This window comes from Bos javanicus, chromosome 19 (assembly GCF_032452875.1).
Source record: "Bos javanicus breed banteng chromosome 19, ARS-OSU_banteng_1.0, whole genome shotgun sequence".
NCBI lineage: Eukaryota > Metazoa > Chordata > Mammalia > Artiodactyla > Bovidae > Bos > Bos javanicus.
Genome location: NC_083886.1, coordinates 14,705,535 through 14,727,469, shown reverse-complemented (window position 1 = coordinate 14,727,469; position 21,935 = coordinate 14,705,535). Strand labels below are relative to the sequence as shown.

General features: G+C 39.2%; 1 protein-coding gene across 2 annotated transcripts in view; it reads right to left on the bottom strand.

Moving 5' to 3' along the window:
- The window catches only part of AATF (apoptosis antagonizing transcription factor), a 109,435-nt gene that overhangs the window by 20,988 nt on the left and 66,512 nt on the right, over positions 1–21,935 (bottom strand). The window contains exons 9-11 of one of the 2 annotated variants that reach the window (XM_061390298.1): positions 18,183–18,250; positions 16,172–16,252; positions 6,634–6,705 (exon numbers count right to left, since the gene is read on the bottom strand). In XM_061390298.1, the coding sequence (XP_061246282.1) occupies positions 6,634–6,705; positions 16,172–16,252; positions 18,183–18,250 (221 nt within the window). Of the gene's footprint in view, positions 1–6,633; positions 6,706–16,171; positions 16,253–18,182; positions 18,251–21,935 lie in introns of those variants that run through there. The other variant, XR_009731227.1, reaches the window with a different exon arrangement.

Sequence of the window (21,935 nt, the reverse complement as noted above, 5' to 3'; positions counted from 1 at the left end):
GATGATGCCCCCAAATGGAATTCTGGTAATACAGGAGCAACCTGGGCTACTCCACACCTTAAAAAGAGTTTTAAGTAGATTGCTTGAAGAGTAAATCACCTAGCATGAGAAAAGAATATGTATCAGCAGAAATTACCTAAATAGATAACACTACACAGACTGCACCACAGGTGAAATAAAATGAAGATGCCGCTCACTATCTTTGTAAAGATCCTTTTACAGATAGTAATTCTTCCTTCACTAAGAATATTCTAATACCCTGTGTTAAAGCTCTCTGCGTTCTTTCCCTTAATGAGAGCTATGCTCTGGTCTCAGTTCAGTTCAGTTCCACCAAGGGCAGATTTTTCGAGCTCAGAGTGGACAAACGACATGGAGGATTCAAGGCGAAGTAACAGCACTTGGATTCTCTCCTTGTCCTCTCTTTATTAATACTGGGTATTAATCTAACTCAGGCAAATGTGTGAGGCGATAACCTGGACCCAAGAAACAACTAAAGAAGAGGAGGGCTTCTCTCTCCAGATCTGGGTGTGGGAGGAACCACAGGTAGAGCGGCCCCTACCAAAAGGGCTAGGAAACTTGCTATGGGCTTCCCTGGTGGCTCAGTGGTCAAGGATCCACATACCAGTGCAGAAGACGAGGGTGTGATCCCTGGTCCAGGAAGACCCCAAACACAACGGAGCAACCAAGGGCACGTTCCACAGCTACTGAGCTCATGCTCCAGAGCCTGGGAGCCGCGACTACCAGGTCTCATTCTCATGGCAGGAAATTCAAGCAAAACAGAAGCATGAAAAGTAAAACATCTCCCTTTGTCCGTTCCTCATGAGTTCTTTCCCCATAGGTATTTTAAATATTATCAATGTAAGTTCTGTAACATATATATTCACATATTTGTATGTATTTAGCTGCTTAATTTTTATTTTTAAAACATAAATGGAGATTACAAAAACCTCTTTTCTAGTTAACAAAATAATCTGGAGATATTTCCATAACAGCATATTTTTAAAGGCATCACTCTTTTTTGATCACACATGTCTATTTATTCAAAAGTAGGATTATACTACAGTACTTTGTAGTCTACTTACTATACTAAACATTATGTTAATACATACAGCTCCACTTATTCCTTTAATAGTTGCTTATAACTTCACTGAATTTTTTTCTGTGATTCATTTTAACTAGTTCCCTATTGATGGTCATTTGGATTTTTTAATTTTTTTCTCCATTTAAACAATGTTGCAGTAAAGACTCTATATAAAAATATTTGCCAACTTGCTATTTTCTTAGGTTAATTGCTAGAAGTGGATTTTTCTGGGTCAACAGATACACTTACATTTAAAATTTTTTAAAGTGTTGCCAAATACCCCTCCAGAGTGATTCTGCCAATCACGTTCTTAACAACTGTATATGAAAGTGTCTGCTCCCTCACACCATCAGCATGGGGGATTATCAACCTTCTAATGCTTTCCAGTTTAATAAGAAAAAATGAAGTGTCATTATTTTAATTTGCATCTCTTTGATTAATAAGATTGACAATCTATTTTTTTGCCATTTGCAATTTTTCTTTTATAATTTCTACGTTTGAGTGTTAACATGCTTCACCCACCATTTGTATTGGGATATTTTTTTTTAATTTATTTTATTTTATTTTTTAACTTTACAATATTGTATTGGTTTTGCCATATATCAACATGAATCTGCCATGTGTTCCCCATCCTGAACCCTCCTCCCTCCCCGTACCATCCCTCTGGGTCGTCCCAGTGCACCAGCCCCAAGCATCCAGTATCGTGCATCAAACCTGGACTGGCAACTCGTTTCATATATGATATTATACATGTTTCAATGCCATTCTCCCAAATCATCCGACCCTCTCCCTCTCCCACAGAGTCCAAAAGACTGTTCTATACATCCGTGTCTCTTTTGCTGTCTCGTATACAAGGTTATTGTTACCATCTTTCTAAATTCCATATATATGCATTAGTATACTGTATTGGTGTTTTTCTTTCTTCACTTCCTTCACTCTGTATAATCGGCGCCAGTTTCATCCACCTCATTAGAACTGATTCAAATGTATTCTTTTTAATGGCTGAGTAATATCCCATTGTGTATATGTACCATAAGAGATCTGTAAAAACTCTTTACACGGCATTATTACATGGTAAAGTCATGTTACACTGAACTTTTTCTTTATAATTTTTTCATATACTTATAACTTTGTTTTTGATATCTTTTTTAATTGACTCATGTAGTCAGATCTACCTTGGCGTCTTGCTTACAAAGCCTTTCTCTACCTCAAAATCATTAAATATTCTCTATTCATGTGCACCAAGAATGACATATCTGTAACTCTGTTGTACAGATACAACTGTAAAAATGGGTTGGATTTCCCCAGAGGCTTACCTTCAACAAATCTAGACCCCATTTAAAAAAAAAAAAAAAAGGCATATCTGTAATTTAGCAAAACCAAAATTATTCACCTAGAGAAAAGTACTATGCACTGATATTGAAAAGAAAGTTTTCCAGAAAAAATAAACGACCCAATCAAAAAATGGGCCAAAGAACTAAATAGACATTTCTCCAAAGAAGACATACAGATGGCTAACAAACACATGAAAAGATGCTCAACATCACTCATTATCAGAGAAATGCAAATCAAAACCACTATGAGGTACCATTTCACACCAGTCAGAATGGCTGCGATCCAAAAGTCTACAAATAATAAATGCTGGAGAGGGTGTGGAGAAAAGGGAACCCTCTTACACTGTTGGTGGGAATGCAAACTAGTACAGCCACTATGGAGAACAGTGTGGAGATTCCTAAAAAAACTGGAAATAGAACTGCCTTATGATCCAGCAATCCCACTGCTGGGCATACACACTGAGGAAACCAGAAGGGAAAGAGACACATGTACCCCAATGTTCATCGCAGCACTGTTTATAATAGCCAGGACATGGAAGCAACCTAGATGTCCATCAGCAGATGAACGGATAAGAAAGCTGTGGTACATATACACAATGGAGTATTACTCAGCCATTAAAAAGAATACATTTGAATCAGGTCTAATGAGGTGGATGAAACTGGAGCCTATTATACAGAGTGAAGTAAGCCAGAAGGAAAAACATAAATACAGTATACTAACGCATTTATATGGAATTTAGAAAGATGGTAACAATAACCCGGTGTACGAGACAGCAAAAGAGACACTGATGTATAGAACAGTCTAATGGACTCTGTGGGAGAGGGAGAGGGTGGGAAGATTTGGGAGAATGACATTGAAACATATAAAATATCATGTAAGAAACGAGTTGCCAGTCCAGGTTCGATACATGATACTGGATGCTTGGGGCTAGTGCACTGGGACAACCCAGAGGGATGGTATGGGGAGGGAGGAGGGAGGAGGGTTCAGGATGGGGAACACATGTAAACCTGTGGCGGATTCATTTTGATATTTGGCAAAACTAATACAATTATGTAAAGTTTAAAAATAAAATAAAATTAAAAAAAAAAACCACAGATGGTGACAGTAGATTTTGAGAAATAGTGTAATTTCACAGAAAATAAGGACCCAGAGGAAGAAATGGAAACATATAGTCTAATAGTTTTACATTCAGACATGCATTATTATCCTGTTTCTAAATGCATGTTTTACTAGAGCTAAATATGCTGTATTTAAATTATTTTCATGTGTACATACTGTGTTATAATGAATGTACTAAAATAGAATGAAATGTCTAAGAATAAAGTGTTGGCTTCTAAAATAAAAAAAAAAAAAAAAAAGAAAGAAAGCTTTCCATTTCTCAGCATTTTGTGGTATACACAAAGTGGGAAACCAAACAGTACAGTACTAGATTATTTCCATTTATGGAATTATCTAAACAAAAACAAAATAGGCCTTCCTCCTAAGAGAAAGTAACACTACCGGCCAGCTCTGGAAGACTTGATATTTGAAGCAGAAAGAGCGAATGCCCACTTATTTGGCCTGTGGTTTGTCTGGCCTATCCAGACCACGCAGCATGAGCATGAGCCCATATGCCAGCCTCAGCGTCCTCAGGAGCCACGCAGATCGAGTATGCTGGGTTCTCCAGCTCTGAGACCTCTCTTTAACGCCCTGCCACACACACAGTGGCTAAACCAGCTGAGAACAATGCTGATAATTAGCAATGTCCACAAGCAACAGCTTCTTTTTCGTACAAACTCCAAATGCCACATCAACTGTTGCCCAGCAAACACAATCCCATCACCTCCTCTCTCACCTGCTCTATTGAAGTGGCAACGTAACAGGGTTCTAGCCAACGAGATGTGAGAAGTCTTTGGCGGTCTTTCTGAGAAGCTTTTACTGTTCTGATAAAAGAAAATCAATGTGGCTGACACCACTCCTTTCCTCTCCTTCCTACCCGAAATGCATGTTTGATGGCTAAAGCTGCAGAAGCCACCTTGGGACCACAGGGGAAAGACCAAGAGATGCTGGCCCCAACACCACTGAAAAGGGAAAAACACTGCTAGTCATTACCTGCCTCCCCTAGAATTATGCTGCCAGAAAAATAAACTCCTGTTTGCTTATGCCTCTGTAGTCAGGTTTCGTTTCTTATACATCAAGCTCAACATAATCCTTAATAATAAAGTCACCTTCAAGTTATCTTTACATCTAGAATATAGCAGGCCCTCAAAAATTATGAGTAAATAAATTAGATTCTGGAAAACAAGTATCCTGGGGTATCAGATGACTCAAGTAAAATCCCAACTAGGAATAACAACTGATTTCTAAATGATGCAGTAGTACTGTATTCAAAAGATGCCACTAATATTTAAACTAGGTTTCACTTTATGTCTGGAATAATAGTGTTACCTGAATGGGTTTGTTTTCATTTACAAGAACCTGATTTTCCTTTCCTGTTGAAGTAATTTTTTCATGTCATCCTGACAGAGAATCTAAGAAGCATGCATTTCACTTATTATTTTTAAAAACAGACTAGATCAAGAAATAAATGAAAACAAAAAACCTAAAACAAAACAAGCAAAACCAGCTAGACATAAGCATTCACAGACAAGCATAGGAAGTCACAAAGATGTGAGTATAAATGCACTCAGAATCATCTATAAGCTGTTTTGTCATCAGAACAAAAGCAAACAAAAAATTAATCATCACTGTGTTCACCTAAACCTGCATATCTACTACCTTTCAAGGGGAGGAAATCTGATGGAGTTTAGAGTTTAGTAGCAAACTAAATACTCTCAAATAAAAAGGCTAAGTATAGCTTGAGGGATAAAGCTGGCAAAATCCACATGTGCCTACATTATGACTAATAATATCACTTGGTAAAGATTTATGTTTTAAAACATCTATCACAGCATTACAACAATGATAATTTAAAACAATTTAAATTTCCAAAAATTAGTGAATGGCTAAAATAGATATTACATAGTCACTTAAATTTTTGAATAATTTTAATGATACTAAATGGTCAGAGTATGCAAAATATTTAAATAAAAAGATCACAAGAGTAGAATATAATTTTAATTACAAAAAAAGAAAAACAAGAACATACTAAAAGGGAAACCATAAAGACTGAAAGAAATACCCTCAGATGTTAAAAGTGGTAATACCCTGTGCATATGTATGTGTATGTGATACACACACGTCCTATCTCCGCACACTGAGAGAACCTAGAAACGATGATGCCTAGAACAACGGGCATCTCAGCGCCCAGAACCTGGTTTCTAAAAACCATACTCCATTAAAAACAGTCAGCATTCCTTGGAGAAAGACTGATTCCCGGACTGGAAATGGGAACATGTGAGATGATCCTAGAATACCTTGTTGTGGTAGAAACTAAGAAGTGCTCAGTGAATAACTGGGGATATCTCAAAAAGATGAAACCCGCTTGAAGGGACCTCTATTAATCTGAGACAATTTTAAACCAAAATCAATGACAGCAACAGATTCTAACTAACTGAATAAAATAGGAAAGCATGAGTCCATATTGATATAAATGAATGTAAAAAATAGAGAAGAGATATGGCTAGATAAGTAAAGTTCTAAAAATATTATGTTGTAGTAGAATGCCAACTAATAAATATAGAAGGAATGATTCTTTAAAAAATAGTTAATTCTTTAATTATCTCTGAATTATATGAGTATACATTTTTTTGTGTACACATTTCCATTTTTCAAAATAAGCATGTACTTCTTTTGTAAAAAATACTCAAAAAAACCCCAAAATCCTCAATAGTACCCTGAACAAACACAACATAATACACATCCCCAGAGCAAGCTCTACACCCATTTTTAAAAGGAGAACATACACATAAAATCCCAAACACATGAAGCAAGTGTGTGTGCGCTGTCCTAACCCATCTCTCTAGAGAAGAGCTCAGATGGCCAAAGCAGGTGGCTAATGTTAAAAACAAAACAGCAAAAACAAAAAACCACCAGAGGCAGCACTGAGATTTACGAAAATTTTGTTTTGGTTTTACAGTAACTATGGGAGTGAAGAGATGTTACAAGGACCCTTTCAACAATGCCGATGACAAATGGTTAACTGATAAGAAGAAACAGAGAGGGCGACAGGCTTTAGCACAGGTCAATACTGGGCTTTCATGAAGCCATTTGAGACATATAATTAATCTATTACTCACCTGGCATCATCATTCATTGTGGTATGGTCAATAGGTGCCATGAAGCTCAGCAGCTTGCTAAGCACATGAAACCTAAGTAAATAGGAAACAAACAGGCAGCAACATTAGTAACTATTAACCTAGAAAAGGAAACACATTCTATGAGGTAACAAACTCCAGATGATCACAAGAATATCTGGCTCCAGAGTGGAGCAGGGAACAGTTTCTAGGCATGTGCCACTCACAACCATAAAAACCCTTTTTCCTCAATGCTATAGGAGAAAAGTCTGATAAAAGCACATTGTAAATGACAGTAGTTCTACACAACTCCATTATATCATCTGTGCCCTGAAGCAATACACTAAGCCTTAAACATCACTCCAGACAAGAAATGGTGAGGACCGGACTACCCCATTGTCCCCTTCTCTGCATATATCCTAATCATTTTTCAGTCGGGAGCAGAGGCAGTGGCATACCATCCAAATGGAACACTTCATCACTCACTAGCATGGGTTCCCTGAGTCAGAAAAGGCTTCCAGAATCACCTTCATTCACCAGTCCCACCAGATCGTTCATTTCGCCCCTCTTAAACTAAGGCGCACAACTGAGTGCATGAGGAGTCTACTCCCTACACGTCAGTCAAGGGGCTATAAAAATGGAAGTTTTGTCAATTGCATCTCCCACCAGTAGGAAAAAAGAGGTATTTTTATACGAAGTGCTTTGAGATCCTCTGGTGAAGGAGGCTGAAGAAATATTTGACCTTATACAGACCAAATTATAGCTAAGAGAATTCAAAGAAGGTACCCCTTTCTATTTATAAAAGAAGAGGCTGCAGGACATGTCATATAAAATTCTAACCAAAAAAAAAAAAAAAAACCTCTTCTTGGGCAAAACACTATCCACACAAAAATGATATAACATATGTGTAATGTTTCACCATTTAAAAAACATTTTTACACACATCAAAGAATTTGATTCTCTACCACCAAATAGCCAAGCCTGCCAAATTTCAATCTTTTAACAAATGAATTTTAAAGACTAATAGTGATAAGATTTTTCCCATTACAGGAGTAATAGAAAAAAGCATAAATCCATTACAGAAAATCTGGAAAACCAACTAAGCACACAAAAAATGCACACATATTCTTTTATCTACAGAAGGACTATTATTAATATTTATTAATATTATTAGTATTTTGGTTAATTATGTTCATTTTACATAGTAATCCACACAATACAATTTCCTATTCTTTTTTTCACTTAGCATTGTATCTCCATAGCTGTATACAAAATTCCAGCAAGTACTATAAATATATTTTCATATTTCTGAACAGTTGTATTGTTTCCAATTCTTCACTTCTTATAAGATGCAAAAACAAAATCTGTTAATCATACTTTCTTTATGCCCATTATCTCCTAATTATAAAAAGTAATATATAATTACAAATTCAGAAATACAGAAAGAACTGACAAGTCCCCTGTAATCTCTAGAAATAATCACTGTTAAGTTTGCCTGTAGCATTCTCCATATATAAGACAAATATAAACGTAATATGCTCATGCATTATGTGTTTTTCTACTATGTCATATTGTATTCTTTTTAATAGTTCCAGAATATTTTGTTGCATCAATATATTCTAATTTACTAAACCTCCTATTGATAAGCATGTATACAGTCTTCCCCCTTAAAAAAGCATTATAAACAGTGCTAAAGTGAAGATTCTTTTCTTTATTTTATTGAAGCATAATTGATTTACAAAGTTTTGCTAATTTCTGCTGTACAGCAAAGTGATTCAGTGTACATATATACATGTGTGTGTATTTAACTTATAAGCAGAGTACATCATGCGAAGTGCCAGACTGGATGAAGCACAACATGGAATCAAGATTCCTGAGAGAAATATCAATAACCTCAGATACGCAGATGACACCACCCTTATGGCAGAAAGCGAAGAGTAACTGAAGAGCCTCTTGATGAAGGTGAAAGAAGAGTAAAAAAGCTGGCTTAAAACTCCACATTCAAATAATGAACATCATGGCATCCTGACCCATTACTTCATGGCAAATAGATGGGGAAATAATGGAAACAGTGACAGACTTTATTTTCTTGGGCTCCATAATCACTGCTGATGGTGACTGCAGCCATGAAATTAAAAGACGCTTGCTTCTTGAAAGAAAAGCTACTACCAACCTAGTCAGCATATTAAAAACCAGAGACATTACTTTGCCAACAAAGGTCCATCAAGTCAAAGCTACAGCTTTTGCAGTAGTCATGTATGGATATGAGAGCTGGACCATAAAGAAAGCTGAGTGCCAAAGAATTGATGGGTTTGAACTGTGGTGTTGGAAAAGACTCTTGAGAGTCCTTGGACTGCAAGAAGATCAGATCAAACTAAAGGAAATTAGTCCTGAATATTCATTGGAAGGACTGATGCTGAGGCTGGGGCTCCAATTCTTTGGCCACCTGATGCGAAGAAATGACTGATGACCTGATGACTGATGCTGGGGAAAATGGCAAGCAGGAGGAGAAGGGGATGACAAAGGATGAGATGGCTGGATGGCATCACCAACTTGATGGACATGAGTCTGAGCAAGCTACTAGAGTTGGTAATGGGTAGGGAAGCCTGGCATGCTGCAGTCCATGGGGTCACAAAGAGTTGGACATGACTGAGAGACTGAACTGAACTGATATATATATATACACACACACATTTTTTTCATATACTTTTCCATAATGGTTTATCACAGGGTTTTGAATACAGTTCCCTGTGCTATACAGTAGGACCTTGTTGCTTATCCATTCTAGGTTGCCATGCCCTCCTCCAGGGGATCTTCCCAACTCAGGGATCGAACCCACGTCTCCCACATTGTAGGCAGATTCTTTACCGTCTGGGCCACCAGGGAAGCCCTTTACTGTCTTTTAGGCTTCACCAAACTTCATTTTTCATCTGAAAAAATGAAAACTATTCTTGGCTATGTTCAAAGACAGGTTTAATTCACTGTCTACACAAAGACTATGAACTATACCCAATGGTTGCGTTGTCTGACCCAGGAGTCATCGGCCACATGTGGCTTACTGAACACTGGAAGTGTGCACCAGGTTTTGAAAATTCAGATGGAAAAAATGTAAAATATATCACTAATAATTTTAAAACAATAAACTGTTGAAATAATATTAGCTAGATATTGGGCTAAATGAAATGCATTATTACTTAAGTACACATTTCTTTTTCCCCCTTTTAAATTGCGGCTACTAGAACATTGAAAATTACACATGTAACTGATGAACCTATTTGCAGGGCAGGAGTAGGAGTCACAGACTTAGGAGAATGGACTCGTGGACACAGTCGGGGAAGGAGAGGGTGGGACAGATTGAGAGAGCAGCACTGAGACATACGCATCACAAGGTGTGAGAGAGCGAGCCAGCGAAGTCACTGTGCAACAGAGGAGTGCAGCCTGCGGCTCTGTGATGACCTGGAGGGGCGGGCCGGGAAGGAGTATAATCATGTGTATACTTACAGCTGATTCATCCTGATACACGGAAGAAACCAACACAACACTGCAAAGCAATTATCTTCCAATTAAAAAGAAAAATAAAAAAAATTACACATGTAAAGATACTTTTTACTGGATGGCACTGCTCTGTGGAATACCTTTACACTTTAATACAATATATTCAATAACTAGTAACTGCATGATGAAGGACAGGCTTTTAAGTAGTAATCAGATAAAAGATGATTTAATACAATGCATTTTTACCTCATCTCAGTGCTGAGGATGGATGCATGTTTTAGTATTAAAATTACCAACCATATTAAGAGATAAATATAACTTTGTTGCAGAAGAACAGACAAATACAAAACACAGTATGACATTTCATTATTAAAGGCCTGAGAGTTTAATTCATTTACATTAAGATTCTGCTTAAATCAGGATCAAATCCACTTATAGATAATGCTGAGTAAAATACTGGTAATTAATAATTATAATTATTTCCCCAAACCAGCATATTTCTTTTTTTTTTTTAAGTTATTTTCTAGCATCCAACCAGCAAACTGCTAACACCCAATCTGACCAGGGTGATGCCACTGACCTGCTATCATTGAAATTAATGTTTCCACAAGACAGTGTTCACCTTTGCTATGATATTTCTTTTTTCTCCAACCCTACCACAAACATACCACCCTTATGGCAGAAAGTGAAGAGGAACTAAAAAGCCTCTTGATGAAACTGAAAGAGGAGCATGAAAAAGTTGGCTTAAAGCTCAACATTCAGAAAAGTAAGATCATGGCATCTGATCCCATCACTTCACGGAGATAGATGGGGAAACAATGGAAACAATGCCAGACTTTATTTTTTTGGGCTCCAAAATCACTGCAGATGGTGATTGCAGCCATGAAATTAAAAGATGCTTACTCCTTGGAAGGAAAGTTATGACCAACCTTAAAAAGCAGAGATATTACTTTGCCATCAAAGGTCCATCTAGTCAAGGCTATGGTTTTTCCAGGGGTCATGTATGGATGTGAGAGTTGGACTGTGAAGAAAGCTGAGCGCCAAAGAATTGATGCTTTTGAACTGTGGTGTTGGAGAAGACTCTTGAGAGTTCCTTGGACTGCAAGGAGGTCAAACCAGTCTTTCCTAAAGGAGATCAGACCGGTGTTCATTGGAAGGACTGATACTGAGGCTGAAACTCCAATACTTTGGGCACCTCATGTGAAGAGCTGACATATTGGAAAAGACCCTGATGCTGGGGGGGATTGGGGGCAGGAGGAAAAGGGGACGACAGAGGATGAGATGGCTGGATGGCATCACTGACTCGATGGACGTGAGTTTGAGTGAACTCCACGGGTTGGTGATGGACAGGGAGGCCTAGCGTGCTGCAATTCATGGGGTCACAAAGAGTCGGACACGACTGAGCGACTGAACTGAACCACAAACAAAGAGCAAAGGCTGCCCATGGTGGAACCTAGCACCAGTGATGACAGCTGGCACACCACCAGCTCTTCTGGGGGTCTAATTTAAAGGAAGTTATTTACGACATGTATTCCCATCTATCCTGGAGAAGGAAATGGCAACCCACTCCAGTAGTCTTGCCTGGAGAATTCCATGGACAGAGGAGCCTCATGGGCTACAGTCCATGGGGTTGCAAGAGTCGGAGACACGACTGAGCAACTAAACCTATTCTCATAGGCCCTTTGTTAAAACCTTCACAGCAGAGTTCTAATGTAGCCTAGATATCATTTCGGTGCCTGAGAAGTCCTGGCCAGAGAAACAACTCAAGAGCCACAGGTTAGAAGTGGACTCTGGAATCAGACCAATTAGCTTAAATCTACGTTCATGATTACTAGCTCTGTAACAGTGGGTGAGTCACTTATCTTCTTAAGTACCTTACATGAGTTAGCTAATTTCAATCTGCATGACAGTCCTATGGGATGTGCCTTCTATTATCATACTGGCTTGACAGATGAGGAAACCGAAGCACAGAGAGATGTTAAGTGACTTGCCCAAGGGGTCTTAAGGCCAGTAAGTGCAAGAGCCAGATTTCAAACCTGAACATTTTAGCATCGGAGGTTGTGTCTTTTCCACTTCTGCATGTAAACTGCTCTGCAGTGCCCGACAGAGAGAGTTTTATAAATGTTAGTTGTCGTTATTGCTATATATGAACATCACTGATTCTGACCACATCCCACATGTTCATGGTCACAAAGAAAGCCTTGATGAATACAGGTGATGAAACTGCAACACAATTCAAAGCATGTGACCTTATTTATTACTTTTCTTTTTACTTCTTGTGCTGTGCTATAATGTAGACCTATGGGAAAGTTACAAAAACAGTGCAGAGTTCATGTGCACCTTCACCTCGCTTCCTCGAATGGTAACAACTCATACAAATGTCATTACCACAATTAGGAAATTAACATCTGTGCAATACATAACCTAAACCACAGGCCGCATGCAAGTGTCCCCATTTTCTGCCCTACTGCCCTCTGTCTTCCCAGGCCCCGATCTAGGGCCCCGCAGTGCAGCTAGCTGCGATGCACGCTCCAAGCTCTGACAGCTGCTCAGGCTTCCTTGTTTTTCAATGACTTGCTACAGTCAACAGAATAAAGTCCAAATGTCGAGCATGACCACGATTTAGCACCCTCTTATTCACATAGTCTCACCTCCTGTTATTCCCCCATATTTACTTCAAGTCTCTGCCAAAACAAATGAACTTTGGTTCTCAAAACAGACGGGGATATTCTCAAGCCTGTGTTTTGGCAAACATTATTCTTTTTGGCCTTTCCATAGGCTAATAACTCTTCCTAGTCTGCTCAGTGTGAAGTGTGAATGTTGCATCTCACAGAAAGTCTTACTTGATAAGCGGGTTAATTTTACTGTCATAATCATCCAAAAACATGTCTGTGAGGCACTACAGTAGGCATTAAGGTTGGAATTAACTTGAAAAAATCAGCACAATTCTTGCCCTCAAGGGACACACGATTATAGATATTTGCCCTAGCAGCTTTAAAACTCACAAAAATACAATAATGAAAAAAGACATCTTTTGCTCTTTTCAATTCTTTTGAAGACCATATATTTGCAACAGCAATGCCAACAGATAAACACAAGAGAAATCGAAGAATCTAACACTTTCAAATGTTTATTATGTACCAGACATATACACATTATTTGAATCCTCAAATCAAATCCATCCCTCAAACCAAATCAGGCTTCCTTGGTGGCTCAGACAGTAAGTAAAGAATCTGCCTGCAATGCGGGAAACCCAGGTTTGATCCCTGGATCAGAAAGATCCCCTGGAGAAGGGCATGGCGACCCACTTCAGTATTGTTACCTAGAGAATTCCATGGACAGAGAAGCCTGGAGAGCTACAGTCCATGGGATCACAGACAGTTGGACACGACTGACAGGCTCACTCACACACACACACACACACACACACACACACACACACACACACACACACGGATTAGTATCTCCACTTATTAAATGAGTAAAGTGATGCTCAGAGAATAAAGAGCAACCAACATCATACAGCCAGACAGAGCCAGTCTCCTGACTGAAATCCTGGGCTCCTCCCTCAAGAGAACATTTAAAGCCTCACAGAGCTATTAATTAATTAACTAACTAGAAGTATAGTTGATCTACAACACTGTATTAGTTTCAGATACAAAACATTGTGATTCAACATTTTTATAGATTATACTCCATTTGAAGTGATTATAAAATAATGGCTATACTTCCCTGTGCTGTTCAATTTGTCCTTGCTGCCATTGTATTTTGTACACAGTAGTTTGTCTTTTAATCCCCATATCCCCATCTCACCCCTCCTTCTCCCCACTGAGAGCCACTCATTTGTTCCCTCTGTGAGCCTGTTTCTGTTTTGTCATGTACATTCATTTGTTTTATTTCTTAGGTTCCACATGAAAGTGATAACATACATAAGGTATATGTCTTTTTCAAAGTTACAATTTTAAAAGTGCAGTATTGGAGAAAAGTCTAATCTCAAAATTAAAGAACAGGTATTTATTCAGCCTGATCAATTACAAAGTACTAGGAGAAGGCAATGGCACCCCACTCCAGTACTCTTGCCTGGAAAATCCCATGGACAGAGGAGCCTGGTAGGCTGCAGTCCATGAGGTCGCTAAGAGTTGGACACGACTGAGCGACTTCACTTTCACTTTTCACTTTCATGCATTGGAGAAGGAAATGGCAACCCACTCCAGTGTTCTTGCCTGAGAATCTCAGGGACGGGGAGCCTGGTGGGCTGCAGTCCATGGGGTCGCTAAGAGTCGGACACAACTGAGTGACATCACTTTCACTTTTCACTTTCATGCATTGGAGAGGGAAATGACAACCCACTCCAGTGTTCTTGCCTGGAGGATCCCAGGGACAGAGGAGCCTGGTAGGAGGCTGTCTATGGGGTCACACAGTCGGACACGACTGAAGTGACACAGCAGTAGTAACATTCTTCTTTAAATCCTATCAGGGATGGGGGTACAAAAGAGACAGGTACCAGTGAGACACGTCCGTGAGTGAGCAAGTAAACGAACATTCCAGTAGGAGACTGATCCAGTCTTGGGATAATAACAGCAGTAGCAATGATAGGAATAATGGCAAAGACACTTACATAGCGCTTGCTACGTCCCGGTTGTTGTACTGTGTTAGTCGCTCGAGTCGTGTCCGACTCTGTGTGGCCCTTGTGGACTGCAGCCGCCAGGCTCCACTGTCCCTGCGATTCTCCAACAAGAACACTGGAGTGGGCTGCCATGCCCTTCCCCATGCTGTGTTTCTGGTGCTGGTCTAAAAGCGGTACATACACGTACTCATTTAATCCCCACAGCAACCCTACAAGTCTGGTGCTATTATCACCCCCATTCTACAGATGAAGAAACTAGAACAGAGAGTTTAAGGGTCTTGCTCAGAGTAACTACTAATTGGTATCAAAGGTGGGATTCAGACTTAGGGAGTCTGGCTCTTGAGTCCATGCTCTTAACTGGTAGGTACATTGAAAACAAACCTGGGAGAAGCAGAAAGGTTTGGAAACTTCAGCACATGAAAAAAGTTAAACAAACTGTAACAATTTAAGATTCAGATTTAAGAAGAGTGACTTTCAGTCAAAAGATAATGAAAAGCTACTTTGCACTTCTTCAAACTTAAAGAAAAATAAGCATTTCCTGATGAGTTCTGTTAAATACTAAAACAGGTTAATTAAAGTAGTAGAATCTGCTTCTCTGAAGATACTTAAAAATGAGATAGATCCACATTTGTCCAGAAATAATTTTAATGACAGGCAGGCTCTAACAAAAGTGTGGGATTAGCTATCTGCCTAAAACTGGCCTAACACAATGAGTCTAAGATTTTTTTTTCAATGTGCACTTGAATTACAAGTAGTTTCTTCGACACTGAGGCCTTGTGTGAGTGATATTACGTAATATATAAAAATAGTTACAAGGAATCTCAATCTGAAAGCACACCAATGTCACTTCTACTCTGGTTCCTTGTTTCCATTCTTTTTAAGACTTTCAAGGGCTCACAGGTTTGAGGGCTCTCCTCCACTCAGATATGTTTCTATATTCTCATAAAAGTTCCACTCCTCATCTCATTTAAGCACAGTGTTAACAATCTCTGGAAGCCTTCATTTTTTATCTTTTTAGCATACTAGGTACATGTATGGCATCTTGAAAATGGACCAATATAATTCTGCTTAAATAAGACTCCAAAGTACAATTTTTACATTGTAATAAGGAAATCATTTTTCAAAACTAAGGCAATTTCAATTCTCTTGTCTTCTTTTTTGATTATGTCTCTTTCAGGGAAATACAAATATTATTCAACCTATTCATTCACAGCAGTAAAACAAAAAGTAACTGACACTATCTTTCCATTTCAGAGTAAGAAAAACTGAATCTGAAAAAAGCCTCAAATATTGCTCTAGTGATTTTTCTGCTCCTTAAACATAGAATCATCAGAAGAATAGAAAAAAATGTCATAGGCAACATGCAAAAGAAGTAGTAACAACACACAATGTTAACATCTGTTCTAAAAAGTAACTCACCGAAGTTTCCTTCCTTTGCTGGCTTTTCTATCTACTTTCTTGTGGATTTTGCTTCTTAGCTTCTGGATTGCAAGCCACTGCCTGGGAAATTCGCAAGTGATATTATGCATCATCAACAGAAATAGTTACATGTGTTGACAAATCAGAATTTTTCTCACTAACAACGCTGCATAAAGAAATCATTCAACCTACACCAAGCTCCTCAAGACAGACTGGGGCCAAAGCGACTAATTGATTGAAGAGGATTTGTGCAACAGTAAAAAAAACAAATGGCAGCTGGGAAATTCTCCAGCAGATTTGGTGAACAACACTCCTTAGTATGTGGAGTTACTGTGGCAAGCACTAAATCTACCAGTCTGCAGGGAAACCCATCGCACTGAGTGTAGGTGCTTGGGTTTGCTGCTGATGTTTAGTTGCACAGCCTATTCTATGACTAATATTGCACCTGCTGTTTGGTTTGAACATGTGAATTCTTTAAATCTAATTTTCCCATTGTTAATACCCAGCTGCTTTTCCTTGTGCTTTCCATTTTTTCTAAGTGTTTAGAATTATCTACTATTGATACTAGTTTTATAGTCATTTTATTTAATTTTCATTTCAGCTACATTATTTCAGAATGTGTTGCTAAAAGGGCTTCCCCCCACCTCCAAAAAAATCTCAATACCAGGAGCCCCCAAATAATCTCAATACCACTGTCACACCGAAAAAAAGTTAAATATCAAATATTCAGTCAGTCTTTGAATTTTCCAGATTGTCTCAATTTTACAGTTGGTTTGTTTGAATCAGGATCCAAACAAGAGTCATATTTTCAGCAAGTCATTTTAAATTAAAAGAAATTCGTTTTCAAATAAAGGATACTGGGCTAAGAAAATCTTCATAAATTGTGTATATGAACAAAATGTGGGGGAAAAACAGAGAAAGAGCAGCAGCTGGTCATCTTACCTGACTCAAATGAAAGTTCAACATCAAAAAAAAAAAAAAAAATCTAGGGAAATCCAATTACTGTAATCTTAATATAATCTTAATTACCATAATCTATTTTATTGTAAAGTCAGATAGATGTACAATATAATCACCACTTAAATGCAATTTGCTCGATCACATTAAATTTATAGTGAACAGCTCTCTATAGCATTCCAGTGATATACAAAATATTAACATCCTATCCTAATTTTCAAAGGTTTTACTCACATAAAATTATTTCATCAGCACAAATTTTTCCTTGTGATCTCTCAGAATGCTGCTCTTCCCCAGAATCCCATTCTGACACCTGCAGCTTTGGTTTCCATTTATGCTCTTGCAAGTTACGGCTCATGGCTATTTAAATGTACACTATTCATTAGGTAGCACTTTAAATGTCTTTTTTGTTTTCCAACCACAGGATGAAGCATACGCACAAGGGTCTTCCTTCCTTCACTGTGTTCCATCCTACCCTGACATCTGGGCAACGCTGCCGAGTTCCACGTCTAATTCTGCGGCAGCTTTCACTGAAGGGGCAGAGGTCTAAATGAGAGCAGACTCACAGAGCGAGGAATGGGTTGTGCCCAGTGCCAGGTCCTGACAGCTGAGAGCACACATTTTTATCCACTGATCAGAGACTGATACAGATCTAATTTCAATGCAAAGAGCTTAAAATGGACTTTGTAAAACAAACCCTAAAATAAACCCTTTACAGGTAGATATTTGGTAATCTCATTCAAATTGCCATTCAAGTTATGGCAATGTAGAGGAAACAATTTCCATCACTTTGTCTGTCTAGCTCTTGTTATCATGCTTAACTTTTTTTTGCTGGCCACATCACACAGCTTACAGGATCTCAATTCCCCGACCAGAAACTGAATCCTGGCCAAGGTAGAGAAAACCTGGAATCCTAACCACTAGGCCACCGAGGAACTCCCAGCTTTCATAATTATAGAACCAGTCGTTGCCTTGGAAGTAGAATTAAGGGGACTCAGATGGAGAAACTATTACACAGGCTGCCTATATGAACAGAAAGCCATATCCAAATTACCTTCCCATGGCCACCTGATCATTGGGGTCCAAGGAGCTGGTCTTCCGTTCTATGAGTTCTCGGAGAAGCTAGGGGAGAAAGGAAAGCAGGTGACTTATTTATCATCTCCCAGCACCAACTGACTTTAAAAGGGCATTGGAGGAATTCTGAATGGCACAGTGACAGCTCTGAAACTACAATCAATAAGGGACAACCCAGTGGCAAGAGCATGACCAAATTCCCATTAACCCTTTCATATTTATACATCTTTAAAAAGGTGGCTATTGCAATAACTGAGAGCAGAAGTCCATTTGGAAGACTTATTGTCCCGCAGTTCATCTCAAACGGATCAATGAGTATGCAACATCCCCTTCGTTGTTTTTATGATTAGTCTTGTCCTCCTCGTTGATATCAATGGAGAATCTTTAAAAGGTCAGGTGGGAAGGGCTGGGTGGCGAAAAGGAAAATGCATCGGCTTCTCACCCACAAGATAATGGTATGTGGTTAACTTCTGACCTATAACCCCAGCAGTCAGGATGGTCTTCTTTAGGCAAAAAGCCTTTACTGGATATAATTAGAACTGCGGACTTTCTGCTCTTGCCTTCCATACCTGATACTCTACCATGCTTATGAATAAATGTTTTAACCATGCAGTCTGCAAAGCAGTGCTCAGTTGCTAAGTCAGATCTGACTCTTGAGACCCCACAGACTGTAGCCCGTCAGGCTCTTCTGTCCATTGAATTTTCCAGGTAAGGAATACTGGATCTTCTGAATACTTGAGGGGATCTTCCCAACCCAGGATCAAACCTGCATTTCCTGCATTGCAGGCAGATTCTGTACCACTGAGCCTCCTGGGAAGCCCAACCATATATGATACCAACACATATACAGTCATAGTAATTTTAAGAGGGAACCTAAAGAAAGTTGTACTCTGAACACAACCCAGAGAGCCAGTCTTTCAGTGCACACAACTAACTCCATGGGAAATAAACCACTCTCCAGCTCTCCTCTTAATCCTGGTTAGTCCCCCGAGTGCAAGCTCCGTCTACTTCTCTAGCTCTCACACACAATGAAGAATTTGCATTGGATCTTAAAAAGTCTTAGCCAGGAGAAGCAATAAATTTAAAAGTTAGACATTAAAGGAGGAGAATTTCAACTTATAATAATAAAACTAGATTATCATCTCTCCTATACAAGTGCTATGCGGTGCAGGGAAACAGCAACAGAGATTAAAATTCCAAAAAATCTTCTGAAAGAAATCCTAAAAATAAACCCCTTCCGGCTTGTCACCAGTCAAGAATATAGGTTTGACTTTAAAACTTGTTTCTTCACAAACATAAGTAATTATTTTGTAGGTAAGGCACAGAAGCAACATATATATAGTTCACCAAGTTAAACAGTCTAAGTCTGAGGGGAATAAAGAAGGGATAAATTCCTACAAAAGCAGTTCACTTTCTAATTGTCATTTGCTTATGTAAGTGAGCACTGGGAGAAGGAAAACAAATCTGTGAAAATATTCATTTCCATATAGGATGATCTTTATTGCAAAAGGGAAAAGGCAATCTCAGTCGCAAATAAAAAAACCCCCTGTGCTGTTTTTTCATTTGCTTATTTTAGACATTATTACCGTAGCAATTATGTTTAAAAATGTGGGGACCGGAGGCCTCTGTTTTATTATCACTGGAAAACAGCAAGCTATTTCTCTGCCCTGTTTATCTGATTGACTCCCAACATCTTTCTGGCAGCCAATCTATCAGTTTATCTCCCCTACTTCATCACAGTCACTTCTGGCAGCTAGATACAAGATCCAAATCCAGTGTTACACAGACGTTCGACACAGGAGCCCCGTGTAACATGCTACTCTGTAAACAGCTGCCCTTAAGGCTGAGCCAAAATGGGCTCTGGTTCCTAGTCAACATCCTGTCAAAAGCAAGGTTGCGCAGGCAGAGGAAAGACAGCTTAACAAAAAAAAATTTTTTAAAGAAAGAAAAAGAATAAAAAGGAAGGAAAACATACTGATGAATCTGTTTGCAGAACAGCAATGGAGACGCAGACAGAGAACAGAGTTATGGACAAGGGTGACGAGAAGAGGGAGAGGGTGAGATAAACGGAGAGCAGGGTGGATGAATGTATATATGTAAATAGATAGCCAATGGGGATTTGCTGTATGACTCAGGGAACTCACACTGCACTAGTTGCTCAGTCCTGTCCGACTCTTCGTGACCCCATGGACTGTAGCCCACCAGGCTCCTCTGTCCAGGGGATTCTCCAGGCAAAAACACTGGAATGGGTTGCCATTCCCTTCTCCAGGGGATCTTCCCAACCCAGGGATTGAACCTGGGTCTCCTGCATTGCAGGCAGATTCTTCACCATCTGAGCCACCAGGGAAGCCCCAGTGGGGCTTATTCTGTAATAATCTAGAGGGGTGGGAAAGGGCGGGAGGTGGGAGAGAGATTCAAGAGGGAAGGGACATATGTACACCTATGGTTAATTCATGTTGATGTGTGACAGAAATCAAACCAATATTGCAAAGCAATCATCAATCTGTTAAAAATATATAAATATTTTTTTTTAAAAAGGAAGGAAAATAAATAATGGAATGACTACATCTCATTGCCCTTACCTTGTTCCAGCCATGTAAGAGAGAACAGCCACCATTCCTGGTTTTCCTAACGGTCTCTGATCCCTTGAGACTGGGGACAGCCACTGGGAGCTCGGGAAAAGCTGCCCCAGCACAATGGAGACGGCTGGAAACAGGAGCCCCACGCCCGCAGCGGGGGTGTGACACGCACAGCAGTCCCTGCGATTCCAACACCAAGCTGGTGCAGCATTTACTCTCAAGCACCCTGTGCACTTTACATATTCTGGGTTGCATTTTCATTACCTTGGTGCTTTACACAGCTATTCTTAGTCACTTGTGGTTAGGAAGAGAGTTTTACTGGTCTGTCTGGCTGAATCTAGGTTATCCATGCAGCCTGATGAATTCATTCAGTGTGAGAAGACTGTGTTGTGTGCAAGGCAAGAATAAGAAAGCAGCAAGAAAATACAGGTAAATAAACTCTTCTCCTGGCTATTGCCATTTCCCACAGCTCTCACTAACACTAGGCTTAAATTTAATCAGGAATACTGCTTTCCAAAAAGTTGCTGAAAAATGAAGTTTTAGGGATACTAATGGAAAAATTTAGCTTTGCCTCTTAGTTCAATTTTTATGGCTTCACTTAGGAACAAACTTTTCCATTAAAATTAAGGTTTGTGGTAGTTACCAGAGGTTTTCATTTCAACAATAATGATACAGTATCTGTAATTTTCTATGTGATCTGGAAAACGGAGAGGTATGTGAAATATTTTTGTTCTAGTCTGTTCTCTAGTTCTAGGGGAAAATCATACATGTGGGTGGGTTCCTCAGTCAGCCCACAAAAACCTATGTGACCCATAACCACGTATGCAAGGAATGACATTGACAGTACTATCAGAATCTAACCAGCAGTTACCATACTCTGCCTGGAAAAAGGCATGCTGGAATCAGTTTAAAATGGCAGGCTGAACACATTGGTTTATCTCATCTCCCTTCTTAACTCCTCCAAAAGACAGTAGAGGAGGAAAAAATAAAAAGATGTATTAACCTGCAAGGAAAAAAGAGGAAAGGGAGAGCTAGTGAGAGTAGATTTTCACAGAATTTTCCAAGATAGTCAGGAGATGAAGAGCAAAAAGGAAGTTATCGCCCGAGGGCCCACAGGCAATGAAGGTGAGTGAATCGGGCCCATGGAGCCCCCG